The sequence below is a fragment of the Trachurus japonicus genome, chromosome 7 (assembly GCF_045865225.1).
Source record: "Trachurus japonicus isolate A0001 chromosome 7, Traja_1.0".
In the NCBI taxonomy this organism is placed as follows: domain Eukaryota; kingdom Metazoa; phylum Chordata; class Actinopteri; order Carangiformes; family Carangidae; genus Trachurus; species Trachurus japonicus.
The window spans coordinates 19416881-19429340 of NC_140913.1; the positions used below are offsets into that span (position 1 = coordinate 19416881).

General features: G+C 42.1%; 2 protein-coding genes across 2 annotated transcripts; both read right to left on the reverse strand.

The window, feature by feature from the left end:
* Nucleotides 1–964: 964 nt before the first annotated feature.
* mipa (major intrinsic protein of lens fiber a) lies at nt 965–3691 on the reverse strand. The gene is made up of 4 exons (XM_085781886.1): nt 2942–3691; nt 2536–2700; nt 2360–2440; nt 965–2244 (listed from the first exon to the last, which is right to left on the reverse strand). Exons 1-4 carry the CDS (start codon nt 3299–3301, stop codon nt 2059–2061), a joined length of 792 nt encoding a protein of 263 aa, XP_085638012.1. The 5' UTR covers nt 3302–3691; the 3' UTR covers nt 965–2058.
* Nucleotides 3692–6572: 2881 nt separating this feature from the next.
* ptges3a (prostaglandin E synthase 3a (cytosolic)) lies at nt 6573–10591 on the reverse strand. The gene is made up of 8 exons (XM_085781890.1): nt 10399–10591; nt 9393–9506; nt 8080–8149; nt 7897–7995; nt 7645–7734; nt 7491–7547; nt 7311–7338; nt 6573–7180 (listed from the first exon to the last, which is right to left on the reverse strand). Coding segments are annotated over exons 1-8 (480 nt in total). The 5' UTR covers nt 10401–10591; the 3' UTR covers nt 6573–7160.
* Between the last annotated feature and the right edge of the window lie 1869 nt (nt 10592–12460).

The following is a 12460-nucleotide window of genomic DNA, read 5'->3' on the forward strand; positions in this document are numbered from 1 at the left end:
CAAAGCTTTTCCATCAGAACACAAATTCTAATTTCAACATGCCACTAAAATGTAAATTCTACTCAACCACTGCCAGGGAAATCACACTGAAAAAAAAGGTTATGTAGAGGAAGCAGAGAGAATCAGCTTACATGTCTGGTTCAGTAACTGCTCTGGTGATATTTGTCAAAATGCTAAGTTATCTCAGTGCCCCATCCCCTTCCCTCCATCCCAGCAGCGTTAGATGTCCCCTCATTGGAGCAGAACAAGATGGCTGCCTCATAAACAAAGGGAGGAGGTAGGGTGAATGAAGGAGGGATGGAAGAGAGAGGGGACATCGGGCCAATGCAGAGCTTCAACTTCAAAGTTCTCGTAGACTTGTATGAAAATAGAGGTGTACATTAATCACCCTGTACAAACACACTAAAGATTTCAGTCGCCTCGCGGTGACCTTCTCTCTTCTCCCAAACATCAGAGAGGGGCTTGACCAATGAAACTACTTCACTCCTAAAGAGCCACCCAGCTCAGCGTAGAAAAGAGAAGGCACCAGGTGTTTGCCAACACCAGCAAGAAGCCACCACAACCTCATGCACTCTGTCATTTCTAACCTCGCGTTGATGTCACAAAGACCCTTCAGTCGTGTCAAACAACACAATTCAACTAAAAAACACTTGTTCCTTATGACAGCTTGTCGGGTTTGCTCTCTTTGTTTTTTCCATGGCAGACACGCAAAAGTAAAAGCAAACCAACTACCACACACCTGTACATGAATCAGTGAAAAGCGCTGCTCTAAAGCTTCAAGGACAAAATCATGTCAGAAAGTCGTTTGAAAATGTAACCCAACACAAATACTGTATAAGTTCTAAATGCGGTGGAAACTTGTAGATTTTCCACCCGTAAAGCAATGGTAACAGGTTTGGTGGCAGTTATACCATTTAGATATTTGTAACGTCATTTAAGACTGAGCTCAGAAAAGACCAGATGGTTGAGGATTTTGTGTTTATTTTAATATAAATATGATTGTGTGTGCTTCACTAGATGAGACACAGATGCTAAACTGAATGAATTTGGCTTCAGGATTTGACTCAAAGGCAGAAATGATTGTCATCTGATATAAAAAAGGGGATTATTCTAAACATGGAACCTGTTGAACTAGTGAGTTAAACTTTTGCAGTATCAGTGAGGGCACGATAAAGGCAGCAACTTTCCCTAAAATAAGTTTGCATGATAAATCAAACTAATAGTAATAATAGTAATAGTAATAATAATAATAATGATAATGATAATTTGATACAGACAAAAGATCGTGGCAATTAAAAGTGAAAAATAAATGATCAGTTAAAACAAGCATACACATGCACACGGACATGCATGCACACTCACTCTGTCTCTCTCACACGCGCACGCACACACACACACACACACACACACACACACATACAACTAAGAAAAAAAAAGAATGTGAGCCAAATAAATACTGGTAAAGTACAATACGTACATGTAATTTACCCAAAGTTCATGAAACAAAACAAAACGAAGGGTGAGATCACACTAGATCAAAATGGAAAAGCATGCAGAAGTCCACTGCTCTACTGTAGCTTCACTCCTAGCAGACTACAAAATAGGGAGGAAAACAGAAAAAGAGAGAAAGGGGAGGAAAGATAGATAGAGAGGCCCCTGTCCTGAGCAGTTGTAGCCACCTGGTCAGCCAGGAGTGACTGACTCCCCACACCACAGGGCACAGGGAGCTTTCTTCAGTGGCAAGACTTCTTCTAACCATCCATCTTTGTCCTGCAGTCCAAGAGGAAGGAGGAGGAGAAGGAGGAGGAAGGAGGAGTTGATGGGAAATCAGGAGAGGTGGTCAGGGTGTGGGTGCCCCTTCATGGTAATTCAGTAGGTCCAGTTCTAGATGCACAACAAGGAGTTCGGGATCTGTGTTAACAACATTTGTGGAGGCGGGGAGGAGGTATGTGTGCAGAAAACGCTGAGTGGGCTGAGAATGGACCGGGAACTGAGGGTGCAGAGTGAGGCGTGACGGGTGAGGGATGGGGGTCAGAAAGCCAATCTTCTACTCCAGGCTTATAGGGCCTGTGTCTTGAGCTCGATGGGCTCTCCCCTGGTCTCCTGCTGGCCCTCGGCCTCTGGGGGCCGGGTGCCCTTCAGTGTGGCGAGCCTCTCGGACAGACCACGCATACGGGGGAACAGCATAAAGTCATACAGCAGAGCACCCATTGCACCACCAATCATGGGACCCACCCAGTACACCTGTCATTAACAAAGAAATAACAAAGTATAGAACATGTGAATTTTGAAGATGTCACATTGTTATGATTTGGAAGAGTTTTCTCTGTTAACAGATTTACAGATATGACCATCTTACCCAGTGGTTGACAAAATTCCTGACCAGGACAGCGGGGGCGAAGGACCTTGCAGGGTTCATTCCAGCTCCAGTGTAGTACATCTAAGTCAGAGACAGAGAGAAATATATGATGTGATACAATGTTTAGATCCTCGAGCGTGGCAAGCTGTTTTTCTTGACCCCAAATTAGTTCTTACCCCAAGAAGATGTCCCATGAGCACAGAAAAGCCGATGGCGAGGGCAGCAGAACCCATGCGCCCATTGCGCCTCTCATCAGTCACAGCAAAGATGCAGACAACGAGCTGCAGGGTGAGGAACACCTCCATGGTGGTGGCCATGCCCAGACTGACACCTGGCTGCAGCTGAAAGACAATAGGGAAGATTGCAACAATTTTAACACTGTTGTATATATAATGCAGATACAGTTTTCCCATAGATACAAATTGTGTTTCTTTTTTCTTTTGAATGAACTTATACTGGACTTGTTTGGTTTTAGACTTGTTTTGTATTTGAAAAAATTCATGTAATATTTATGATACAACAGTGGGAACCACTCTGCCTAGTTGTAGTTATGGAAATAGAGACTTCCTGCAGTAATCTTACCGTGTTGAGTGCCAAGTTTCCCCTCGCGTTGCCAGGTGTGACCCCATAGAGCACTGCAGCGCCAGCCAGTGCGCCAAGACACTGGGCTATGATGTAGAAGAAAGCACGGAACAGGGACATCTGAGAGCCAATCAGGTAGGCAAAGGTAACGGCCGGGTTGATGTGACCTCCACTGATGTGGCCGATGGACTGGATGAGAGTGGCAGCCGCCAGCCCAAAGCAAAAGGCAACATGGAGGACATTATGGGGCCCAGTCGTCCAGCGGAGGGCTGCCCCCAGTCCAAAGAACACAAAGAACATGGTGCCGTAGAACTCAGCAAACACCGCCCGCCAGAAAGACATAGATCTGAACTCCCACATGGTGTCAAAAGGTCAAAAAACAACCTCTAAGCAATGGAGGGATGAAAAGTCAAAAGAAAAAACAAACTAATCAATTAATGGGAGATCCTGCTTCTCCACAGTAATGATTGTTTGAGACCAAAAACACAAAAAAGCTAATGACAAAATTTGCCCTCAAACAGAAATTACCTCTCTAAGGCTAAATGCAACAACACATAAACTACTCAACATGTAACTGTCAATAACCTGCTGCTCTGCCTACTGAATTCTGATTTCTGTCATAGAGAGCTCCTGAGTGGAGCAACACGCCAGTCTCTGTGCATCTATGTGCCAACCCTGCTGGTTGTTAGTAGAAGAACATGGATAGACAAACGTTAAGCATGTCCTGCAGACATTCAGCCTCTTTACCAGAGCAGGGGGAGCTCAGAGGCCTTTTTATAACACCACAGGGCCCGGAGCGATCTCAGGGGAGGGGCTAGTGCACAATACTACGAATCAAAACAAAATCATTTAACCCTTCTCCTGCCCTGACCTCGTTGTCTGCTCAAACAATCAAAGCTGAGCTTGACAGGATTCATGTGAGAAAGCTCTAAAAATACAGCATCCTCAGTTTAAAAGGGTACTTCAGAAAGTGGGACTTGGTGGTTTACCTTTAGTGATCATGGACAGCAGAGAGGTAAACAGAATGTGTTTGGTGAAGCAATGTTATTTTGCCAGTACATGGCTTGCAGCATTTTACATTTACACAGGGTTTTTTCGGGGGCTGCTGTTACTAGAGGAGGTGAAGATCTAGCCCCTGGAGGCCACCAACAGTCTGGTTAAAGCACCAAGAAAGTGGTGGAAAATCACATTCACAACACCACTGACTGAAAACCTCCCTCAAGAAGCTGCAGACTTTCAAACCTGAAAACATATTAGCAGTGGAGGGCTGGTACAAGTAGAGTACATTGATACTTTTGAAATTACAATCTCAACCATTCACTCGATTTCGATCTTCCATTCAGTCTCTGCTGATATGTGCAATCACCATTTCACATTGACTCCAATCAAAGCTGTGATCGGCAAAGCACGAGCAATTTCTCAATTTCTCTACTTGTGCTCTGGATTGGTACAAATTAGGTTCATGGCAGCAGAACTGATTAGGCTAGAGTTTTACATTGTATGTGCTGGATGGGTTTGGAGGCTCAGGTCAGATAAAGCGATGGAAAATCCACGGTTGGAGAGGAAGAGGGGAGAGCAGGGCCTGGCATTGAGCTTCTGCACTGGAGCATCATGCTGACCAGGGCAGCCAGAGGGATGGCCGCAGCCCTCTGAAAGGATTATGCTGAACTCACTGCTTTCCCCCCCTTTATGCATGGAAACAAAATGCTGGCAGTAACACTTTCTGCTGCTTTCTATGATCTGTTTGTCTAGCTGCCACTGTTGAATCTGTGAGTTCCCTTTTCCATTGGGCGGTTGGTCCATACAGATATACCGGTATATTTGTCTGTAGGCCATAAATACTAGAGAGTGGAGCAATATCAGGGGAATTCAAAGACGACCACCGTGCATTTTCAGGCCTCAAAGGATGTTGGTTGCTTTTGGAAGTTGCATTTTTACAAATGTTCATGGTGATTTCTTCTATCAGTCTCACAGTAGCCTGACGAGTGGATGTTGTTGCTTGTACCTCCCATTCAGGGAAAGCATAGTGAACCAACTTGACCACCATATAATGAACCACAGCCATACAGTGGACAGTGGTGATTGTGGCTGGAGAAAGTATCACTTTTTTCCTTAAAAGAGATACTGTTAATATGCCGTCGCTCTGATGCTGAAACTTTATGAAGTTTGCCAGTTTGTGCATCTCTATTGTCATGAGTATTATGTCCTTCTTATGACTCCCTCCGTCAGTGGTAAGCCACCTTTTGTGGGTTTAAGCCCACAGTTTAGTTTTACAGGGGAGGGTGTGTGAAAAGGTGCTTGCATTGTATTTTTCTCTTCCCTGGGTCCAGACTGCTGACACATACACAACATGATGCAGCCCCTCAACATCTCACAGTAGAGTAGAAACTCTGGCCTGCACTCACCACACTGTGGTGGAAACATGTATTACAGTATGTAGAGAATGTGTGACTACAACAAACAGATCGAGTGCATTTGTTATCTTATTATCACTGACAATAATCTATCTTTCATATGGCCATGCATGACCTTTGGCCTTGATAGATAATGAAATTTAATCAGATGGGCATCAGCGGATAAGGAACTCATATCTCTGCTAACTGCCTCTGTGATTTTCCTTTACGTATGGCAGTTGCCACAATTTAAAAAAAATTGACACACAGCAACATCTCAAATAATTTACACTGGAAATTTACAGCATCATGAACTTTCAGGGTACCATTTCCCTTTTTAGTCTCAGTGTAAAAGTACAGAGATGATGGGAAGCCCCTGAAGAGCCCTGTGTAACTTTAGAGAAGTGAGAACAGTGCTGTGAAGTCTTAGCACTACATGGTGGTTACAGAGTGAATTTTCATTTCTTTCACATTTTACCCTCCCGTCTTAATGCAACAGTCGTGTTCATTTGTAGATTGAAAGTACCATAAGCTGTTGTTAATTGTTCCCCTTTCCATATGGGCACCAAGAACAATTCCAAGGTAAAAGAGATGAGGAACGATTTTTGGCCGCAGTCTGGGTTTGACTAATCAAGATGATGATGATAACCTTTCAGTTTTCTAGCAATACAAAAAAAAAAAAAAGTTTCTATTATTTCACCACAGGACAGTGAGGAAACAATCTATGAATAAAGACAGGACTCACTTTCGAAGATTACCACTTGTGTAATTCCTGCTGTTGAAGCACCTTTATCATGGTTTCACTTTAGAGAATGAAAATAGTTTTGACAGGTGGCTGATGTTTGTCTACCTTCTTTTACACTGTAATATTTTGTGGCCACGATGACCATGAGAGTCCTTGTATTCAACAGTCAGTTTATTAGAAATTTATACCCAAACTCCCACAGCATAAGACATACGCAAATGTGTTCACATATTGAATCAAACACACAAGCCTCCAAAGCATAGTTCTATTGTATGTGACTTAAACTGTACCGTTTTATACTACTTGGGAAACTCTTGGTAGACTATATATGATTTCTGCTTTCACCACAGTATGCATATGGAAGAAAATTAACTTGTGTATTCTGCTACAATGTGCAATATTTTGTAATGGCAGAAACAAACTCAACTTTGCAACGGTGTCATTATATGCAAAGAGTGTTATCACTCTACTACCATAATCTCAACACAAGCTGTAAGTTGCACAAGCATATCCGTTTATTTTAAATGCTGAGATGTTTTTTAAAAATGAAATTGTTAAATAGTTGAAATGTTGGCATAGATTGGAAAACCCATTTCAAGCGAAACCTCCTGCTTTTTAAATTAACAAACATAAGTGCAATTTACAATACAAACATTAAAGGGGAAAATCTGCCATTAAAAAAATCTACTTCTTTTGGAAAATAGGCATTTCTGAGTTTGTCTTTTCATTAGAAATCACAATGTTGAATTAATGAACCTGACATTGCCGAGAAAAAAAAAAGACAGACAGAGAAGGTGTAAGACATCAGCACATCCCATTAGTCAATGAACAATAACATTTTCATTTGAACAGAATTGTCCATGCAGAACAGCAAAGCACAGCACTGTATGTCGCTATGGATCTCTGTGCATGTCTGTATCCAACAGTCACTCCCTGTCACTCCCTGGAGGGGTTTCGCTTTGGAAACTGTGTCGAGAGATGAGGTTTCTTCTCCAACATGGCTGCCAACTCATGCCTAGTCTCTCTCTTCAACCGCCGTATAACTCGCTTTGTTTACTACTGGGGTGGCTTCTGTATTCATCTACTCAAGGTCGGGCATTTCTGGAACAGAGACAAAATTCAAAATGTGATGTGTATGAGCAGCATCAAATTTGTATGTAATCATTCACACAAAAAAAAATAAAAAACTGATAACAAATTGTTAAGACTGCTCTTTTGTACAAGTACTCACTTTCATCGTCGCTGTCTGCAGAATCATGCTGTAAAAACAAACAAAAAAATTAGAATTCGTCCCACACTGTTTAACCTTTTAAGTTTCTGTTTTATATTTCTTCAAATAAAATGCCTGTCTCTGGAATAAGAGATATAACCCAGATAAAAAAACAGTACAATGTGTATTAAAAAAAAATACCTCTTCCTCTGCACCATCTAAATCAGGTAGATCATCCCCTCCCATGCTGTTCATCATCTGGAGAAATGCACAAGAGACGACAATCCACTTGTCAGCACACAGCACATCTGGACATATTCACACTTCAGGCACTGTGCATGTTCAATATCTTTACCTCTGAGAATTTGTCAAAACTTGACAGGTCCTCATCTGAGTCATCTTCCCAGTCCTTCCAATTATTGAAATCCACACTCAGCCAGTTGCACTACAAGATGATGCAAGTGTTTAAATCAAAATATGACAATTACTATATTTCAGTGTTTCACAAGGTTGATGTTGACTTAGCTATTCAGCTAAGTGACATGGTATTCATAACACATTTTTATTACCAAGACTGACGTAATTACTATCAAAATGTAAAAATTACCTTTGTCTTGTCTTTGGTGAGTCGTGGCCATGACTTCCCAGCCTCCGCTTTTCGTAAACAACACAACACAGACCTGTCAGTGCGTCTGTATTTGGAGTCCTGCATGGAAAAGAGCGTTTGATGATGGCTTTAAAAGGATAAAACACATTGTAGATCTTCAACGATGAATAGTGACAAACGTACTTTGGGGTCAATCTTCCCGTAAAGCTCCACTGTATTGTGTTGCTTGATATTATCTGTTCCACTGACACAGCTGAATGATGAAATGAAAAGAGATCATGATATTCCAGTTACATCAGCCAACCACAACAGAAAATGGAGACATTATTTGTGTTTTCATCATTCTGCTCGTACACTGTTCAGGGCCCCATTTTCCCCAAACATCGAAGCGATCCTTGGGCTCCAGACTGCCCCTAAATGGGGGCATTTTGCCCCTAAAATTTGAGACGGTGCAAGTAAATTTTATATCTACTTGCGCATGTGCAACCAGCAACTTTGCCTTAAAAAAACAAAACAAAACAAAAAAAACACTGGTGAAACATGGAGGGGGCGACTCAAAGAATCTGGAATCTGTCATTACAGGTGTCAGGCCAATGTGTGTGAGGACCATGAATAAAAAGGAAATGGGAATATTTGTTTTGCAAGTCAATTTACAGTGTGCACCCCTAAATGTTCTACTTGCGCTCCTAAAATTTTAAAGCAGAAGTAAGCGGAATGTTTGTGTTAATATAAGTCTTAAATAGTTATATCTTCCGACAGCAATCACTTATATAGAGTGTTTGGTCCGAAACACGGGTCTGTCAGTCACTCTGCTCTGCTGTAAGCCGAGGAGAAAACTTTCCTTGTATCCTACAACCTTTATCCAATGAGGAGAGAGAGCGGCATAAAGGGGCGGTCCTCTCTGTGTGTGCAGCCGAGGGATGCGCGTGCATGCGGTGACGTAGGGACGAGGGCGGGGACTGCTAACTCCATCCACTGACAGGAAGTTACCCAAAACGACCGGATCGCTTACTTCTGCTTTAAGTTAGGGGCCACTGTGCTCCTGGTAAAAAAAAAGTTAGTCTGGAGCCCTCAAAATTTTGTTTATACTTTAGGGTTACTTAAACTTGGTTGTTTGTTTGGGATCTAGGTATAACAGTTGTATTCCCATTCATCTACTGAAGGAGAATGTCTTTTTCTGTACACACCCCAAACAGATGATTTAATGACATCACAACTAATTTGAAACCCAATCATGGTCCAGTATTTGCAAAGGTTAAATTAATAAACAAATATTTGTTTATTTGTAGAATCATAATTTTTTTATTCAGGATGGATAAATGTCACAACTATCGAAAATATTAAACCAATTATTGAAAGAAGTTCTTTACATGTCTTATCTCTGGAATGTCTAGATGTATACCCTATGCTTCTGGGAAATTGGGTCCTAAGTCACTTTTGAGAAAAGGAATATTCTCAGGAATATTACAATTTGATGCGTGGTTACTGCAGCTTACCTGAAATCAAATTTGGACTGGTCGAAATGCACTTTCACATCTTTACTGTCCTCCACACAGAACTCTACAAAAACAGAGTCCCGTCTGTCATACCATTTTGCTGTTGCAGGCTGCCTAATGACAAAGAGGAGAGAGTAAAATTACAACAATTCAACATGATTCATGTTTCAATTGAATCTGACATGGTAACTATCCAAGAGTTTCCCGTCGACTTGTATTAGTTGGGCACATCACTCTGACAGCCAGGGGTGCTCACTCTGCTCTGGTGGAACACGTGAGCAGGGTGCAGTACATATGAGGTCACGTTTGAATCACGTTGACGAGAGCTTCACTCATTCATTCCAGATTAGCATGACAGCTTCTGTACTATCCCTCATCTCTCTGTCGAGAAGCAAAACCAGTTAACCACTTTACCGCTAATAAAATTGGTGCACCGGCTAACATTACAAGACACTACACATACACCGTGGCTACAAGCAACGTTACATTAGCATGCTTCGGGAATCGTTATATTAACAGTGAGCTGTGTCGTCATTTGAATGTAAGTTTAGATAAATATATCTGACCGGGAAAACAACATTCCCCGGTATGACAAACGTTGTCACTGACTAACGCACGTCTAAAATTGAGATTAGCATGCGTTAGCTAAAGCAAATCTCCCATGCTAATCATGACACCATGCTTTTTCAGTGCTAACGTTAACGTTATCCTTGTCTTGTTGGTTGACATTAGCCTGCTAGCTGAATATCCCTGAGCTAACGTACAGAAACATTTTTTTAACAGTTTGTGGGACGTAGTGTCGCTGAATTTTGCTAGACTGACGTAAATTTTATTGTGGATTTAGCGACGTACTGCGCCTTTTACTCTCGACATCCGTGTTACCGCTCCGGCTAACTCGTGTGCTAATTCATTTAGCTAATGCTAGCCGTCTGATCCACACTACCGCTTGGACTTGTAGCTAGTTAGCAACGACCATTACGGATTGCACAGTGACTGCAAAACTTACATCTTCAGTTTTAGTAATTACAATCCCTCGTTGAACCACGATATAGATAACAATGTTATCTAGGAGTAGCGCCCGGAAAACGCCGGTGAGTAAAATCAAAACAGTTTGCTAACTCTAACGTTTACAGTTACAACAGATGCATTGGTGTTTCTCCAAACATCGCGTGTTTTCGTCGTTCTCTCGTGACGTACCGTTTCACCCGCCTGCATGATGGAGCGTGGGCACGGGCCAAAACCGTTGGAGACAATTCTAGAATGTGTGCTCGGCGTTCCAGGGCGGTGCGAGAGCTCCACCAGCAGTCATTCCATTACTGAGTCTGATAATGAGGAGAGTGAGGCAAGTAGGCTACCATCTGGATTATTAAAACACTGACTACGACCGTATGTATTGAAGTTTACACCAACCCAGGGGTCACAAAACCACAGGTGTACTCCACATAATTTACCTCTATTAAAATGTAGTTTTAAGACTCAAACAAATATTAGTTTGCATTTTTTAGGCTATACTTAGCAAAAATAATAATATATGGTGTGCAAAAAAAGATGATTAAATTATATCAGGTTGTGGTAGGCCTAATACAATTCGAAGCATATTGAATGTTTATGTTTTCCTATAAAGAATAATAGAAGGGCAGGAAAAACATCAGGTTCATTGCATAAGTTAAAGCAGAAGTAAGTGGTCCGGTCGTTTTCGCTAATGCTGCGTTCCAGGCAGGCTTTTGAAATCATAAATTACAGCTTCAAGTCACAACTTACGACTTTGTAGCGTTTCAGGCAACCCACTTGTGTTTTTCCGACCTGTTTTACCGGTGAAAGTCACTATAACGGCCATAACTTCCGACCGGTGAACTCGTACCAGATCGAACTGGTACCACTTCACGGTCGGAAAAATACGAGTTTCCTTGAACGCACCATAACAGTCCTCGTCCCTACGTCACCACATTCACGGCGTTCCTTGGCTAATACATCCATGGGCTGCACACACAGCCCTGCATGCCGTTCTCTCTCCTCATTGGATAAAAACTGTAGGATACGATAAATGTTTTCTCTTCGGCTCAGAGCAGAGCAGAGGGACTGAGAGACCCGTGTTTCGGTCCAAACACTCTATGTAAGTGATTGCTGTCGGAAGATATAACTATTTAAGACTTATATTAACACAAATATATCACTTACTTCCGCTTTAAAGGTGACCAATGAAAAACAAACAAAAGAAAAAAAACACCTGTTGATTTAGAGAGTGTACAACAGCTGGCATTTCTCTGTGTAGATTGGATGCAAAAGACACATGACTATGGTTGGTGGTCTTTTCTCAAAAGAGATGAGCACAGATGTAGTGGTTGAGGCCAAAGCATCTCCCGTCACAGCTTGCCTCTCAGCTGGGATATTAACAGATGCCTCTTAAGCATCGCTATCAGTCATCATATCACAGTGAGGATCTGCTTATCGGTTCAGGTCCCTATAGGGCTAGAGGCTGTCAGATGCACCTGCTGGTGCAAGTGTGGTGGTTTTCTATGAGGACCAAAGCATTCAAGCAGCAGACAATGACAGAAAATAACAGATCACTTGAAAGATAAACAGATCAGTAGATTGGTTGGTGATAGGCTGAGAGGCAGTGTCATGAGGTTTGACTGCTTATGAAGCATGTGAAAGAACCAAAACAGGGAAGGAGAGAGAAGCAGCATCAGACAAGTTGCAAATGTTCACTGTGGATTGAGCCACAGATGACACAGATGATAGCTTGTGTAGAATAACAATGCCAGGCTGCTTCTGCATGTGTAATGATGCAGCATGAGAAGAGATGTTAAAGAGGATGGGGCGTGTGTCAATTATACAAGAAGACAAATTATAAATGCCTGGCACAGATGATAGTTCAGTAGGTTGTACTGTAATAATCCTTCTTTGTTTCTACTTCTAATCACCCTGTGCTGGACATTTGCCCTTTCAAGAAGAAGAGATGGGAGCCAAAAGAGTGACAAGCCTTGTGGGAGACGAGAAAAATAATGGATGGACAACATACTGATGATGTGGGGCTGAGTTCTACTTTACCGCATGAAAGGCTGTAG

Excerpts from the sequence above, each read along its gene's own strand:
- mipa (XM_085781886.1), bottom strand. The coding sequence starts at position 3,301 with ATGTGGGAGTTCAGATCTATGTCTTTCTGGCGGGCGGTGTTTGCTGAG. Across the intron at positions 2,701-2,941 it reads GAAACTTGGCACTCAACACG|CTGCAGCCAGGTGTCAGTCT; the intron begins GTAAGATTACTG and ends ATTGTCTTTCAG. Across the intron at positions 2,245-2,359 it reads GGAATTTTGTCAACCACTGG|GTGTACTGGGTGGGTCCCAT; the intron begins GTAAGATGGTCA and ends TGTTAATGACAG.
- ptges3a (XM_085781890.1), bottom strand. Across the intron at positions 7,548-7,644 it reads GTTTTGACAAATTCTCAGAG|ATGATGAACAGCATGGGAGG; the intron begins GTAAAGATATTG and ends GCATTTCTCCAG. Across the intron at positions 7,339-7,490 it reads TAGATGGTGCAGAGGAAGAG|CATGATTCTGCAGACAGCGA; the intron begins GTATTTTTTTTT and ends TTGTTTTTACAG.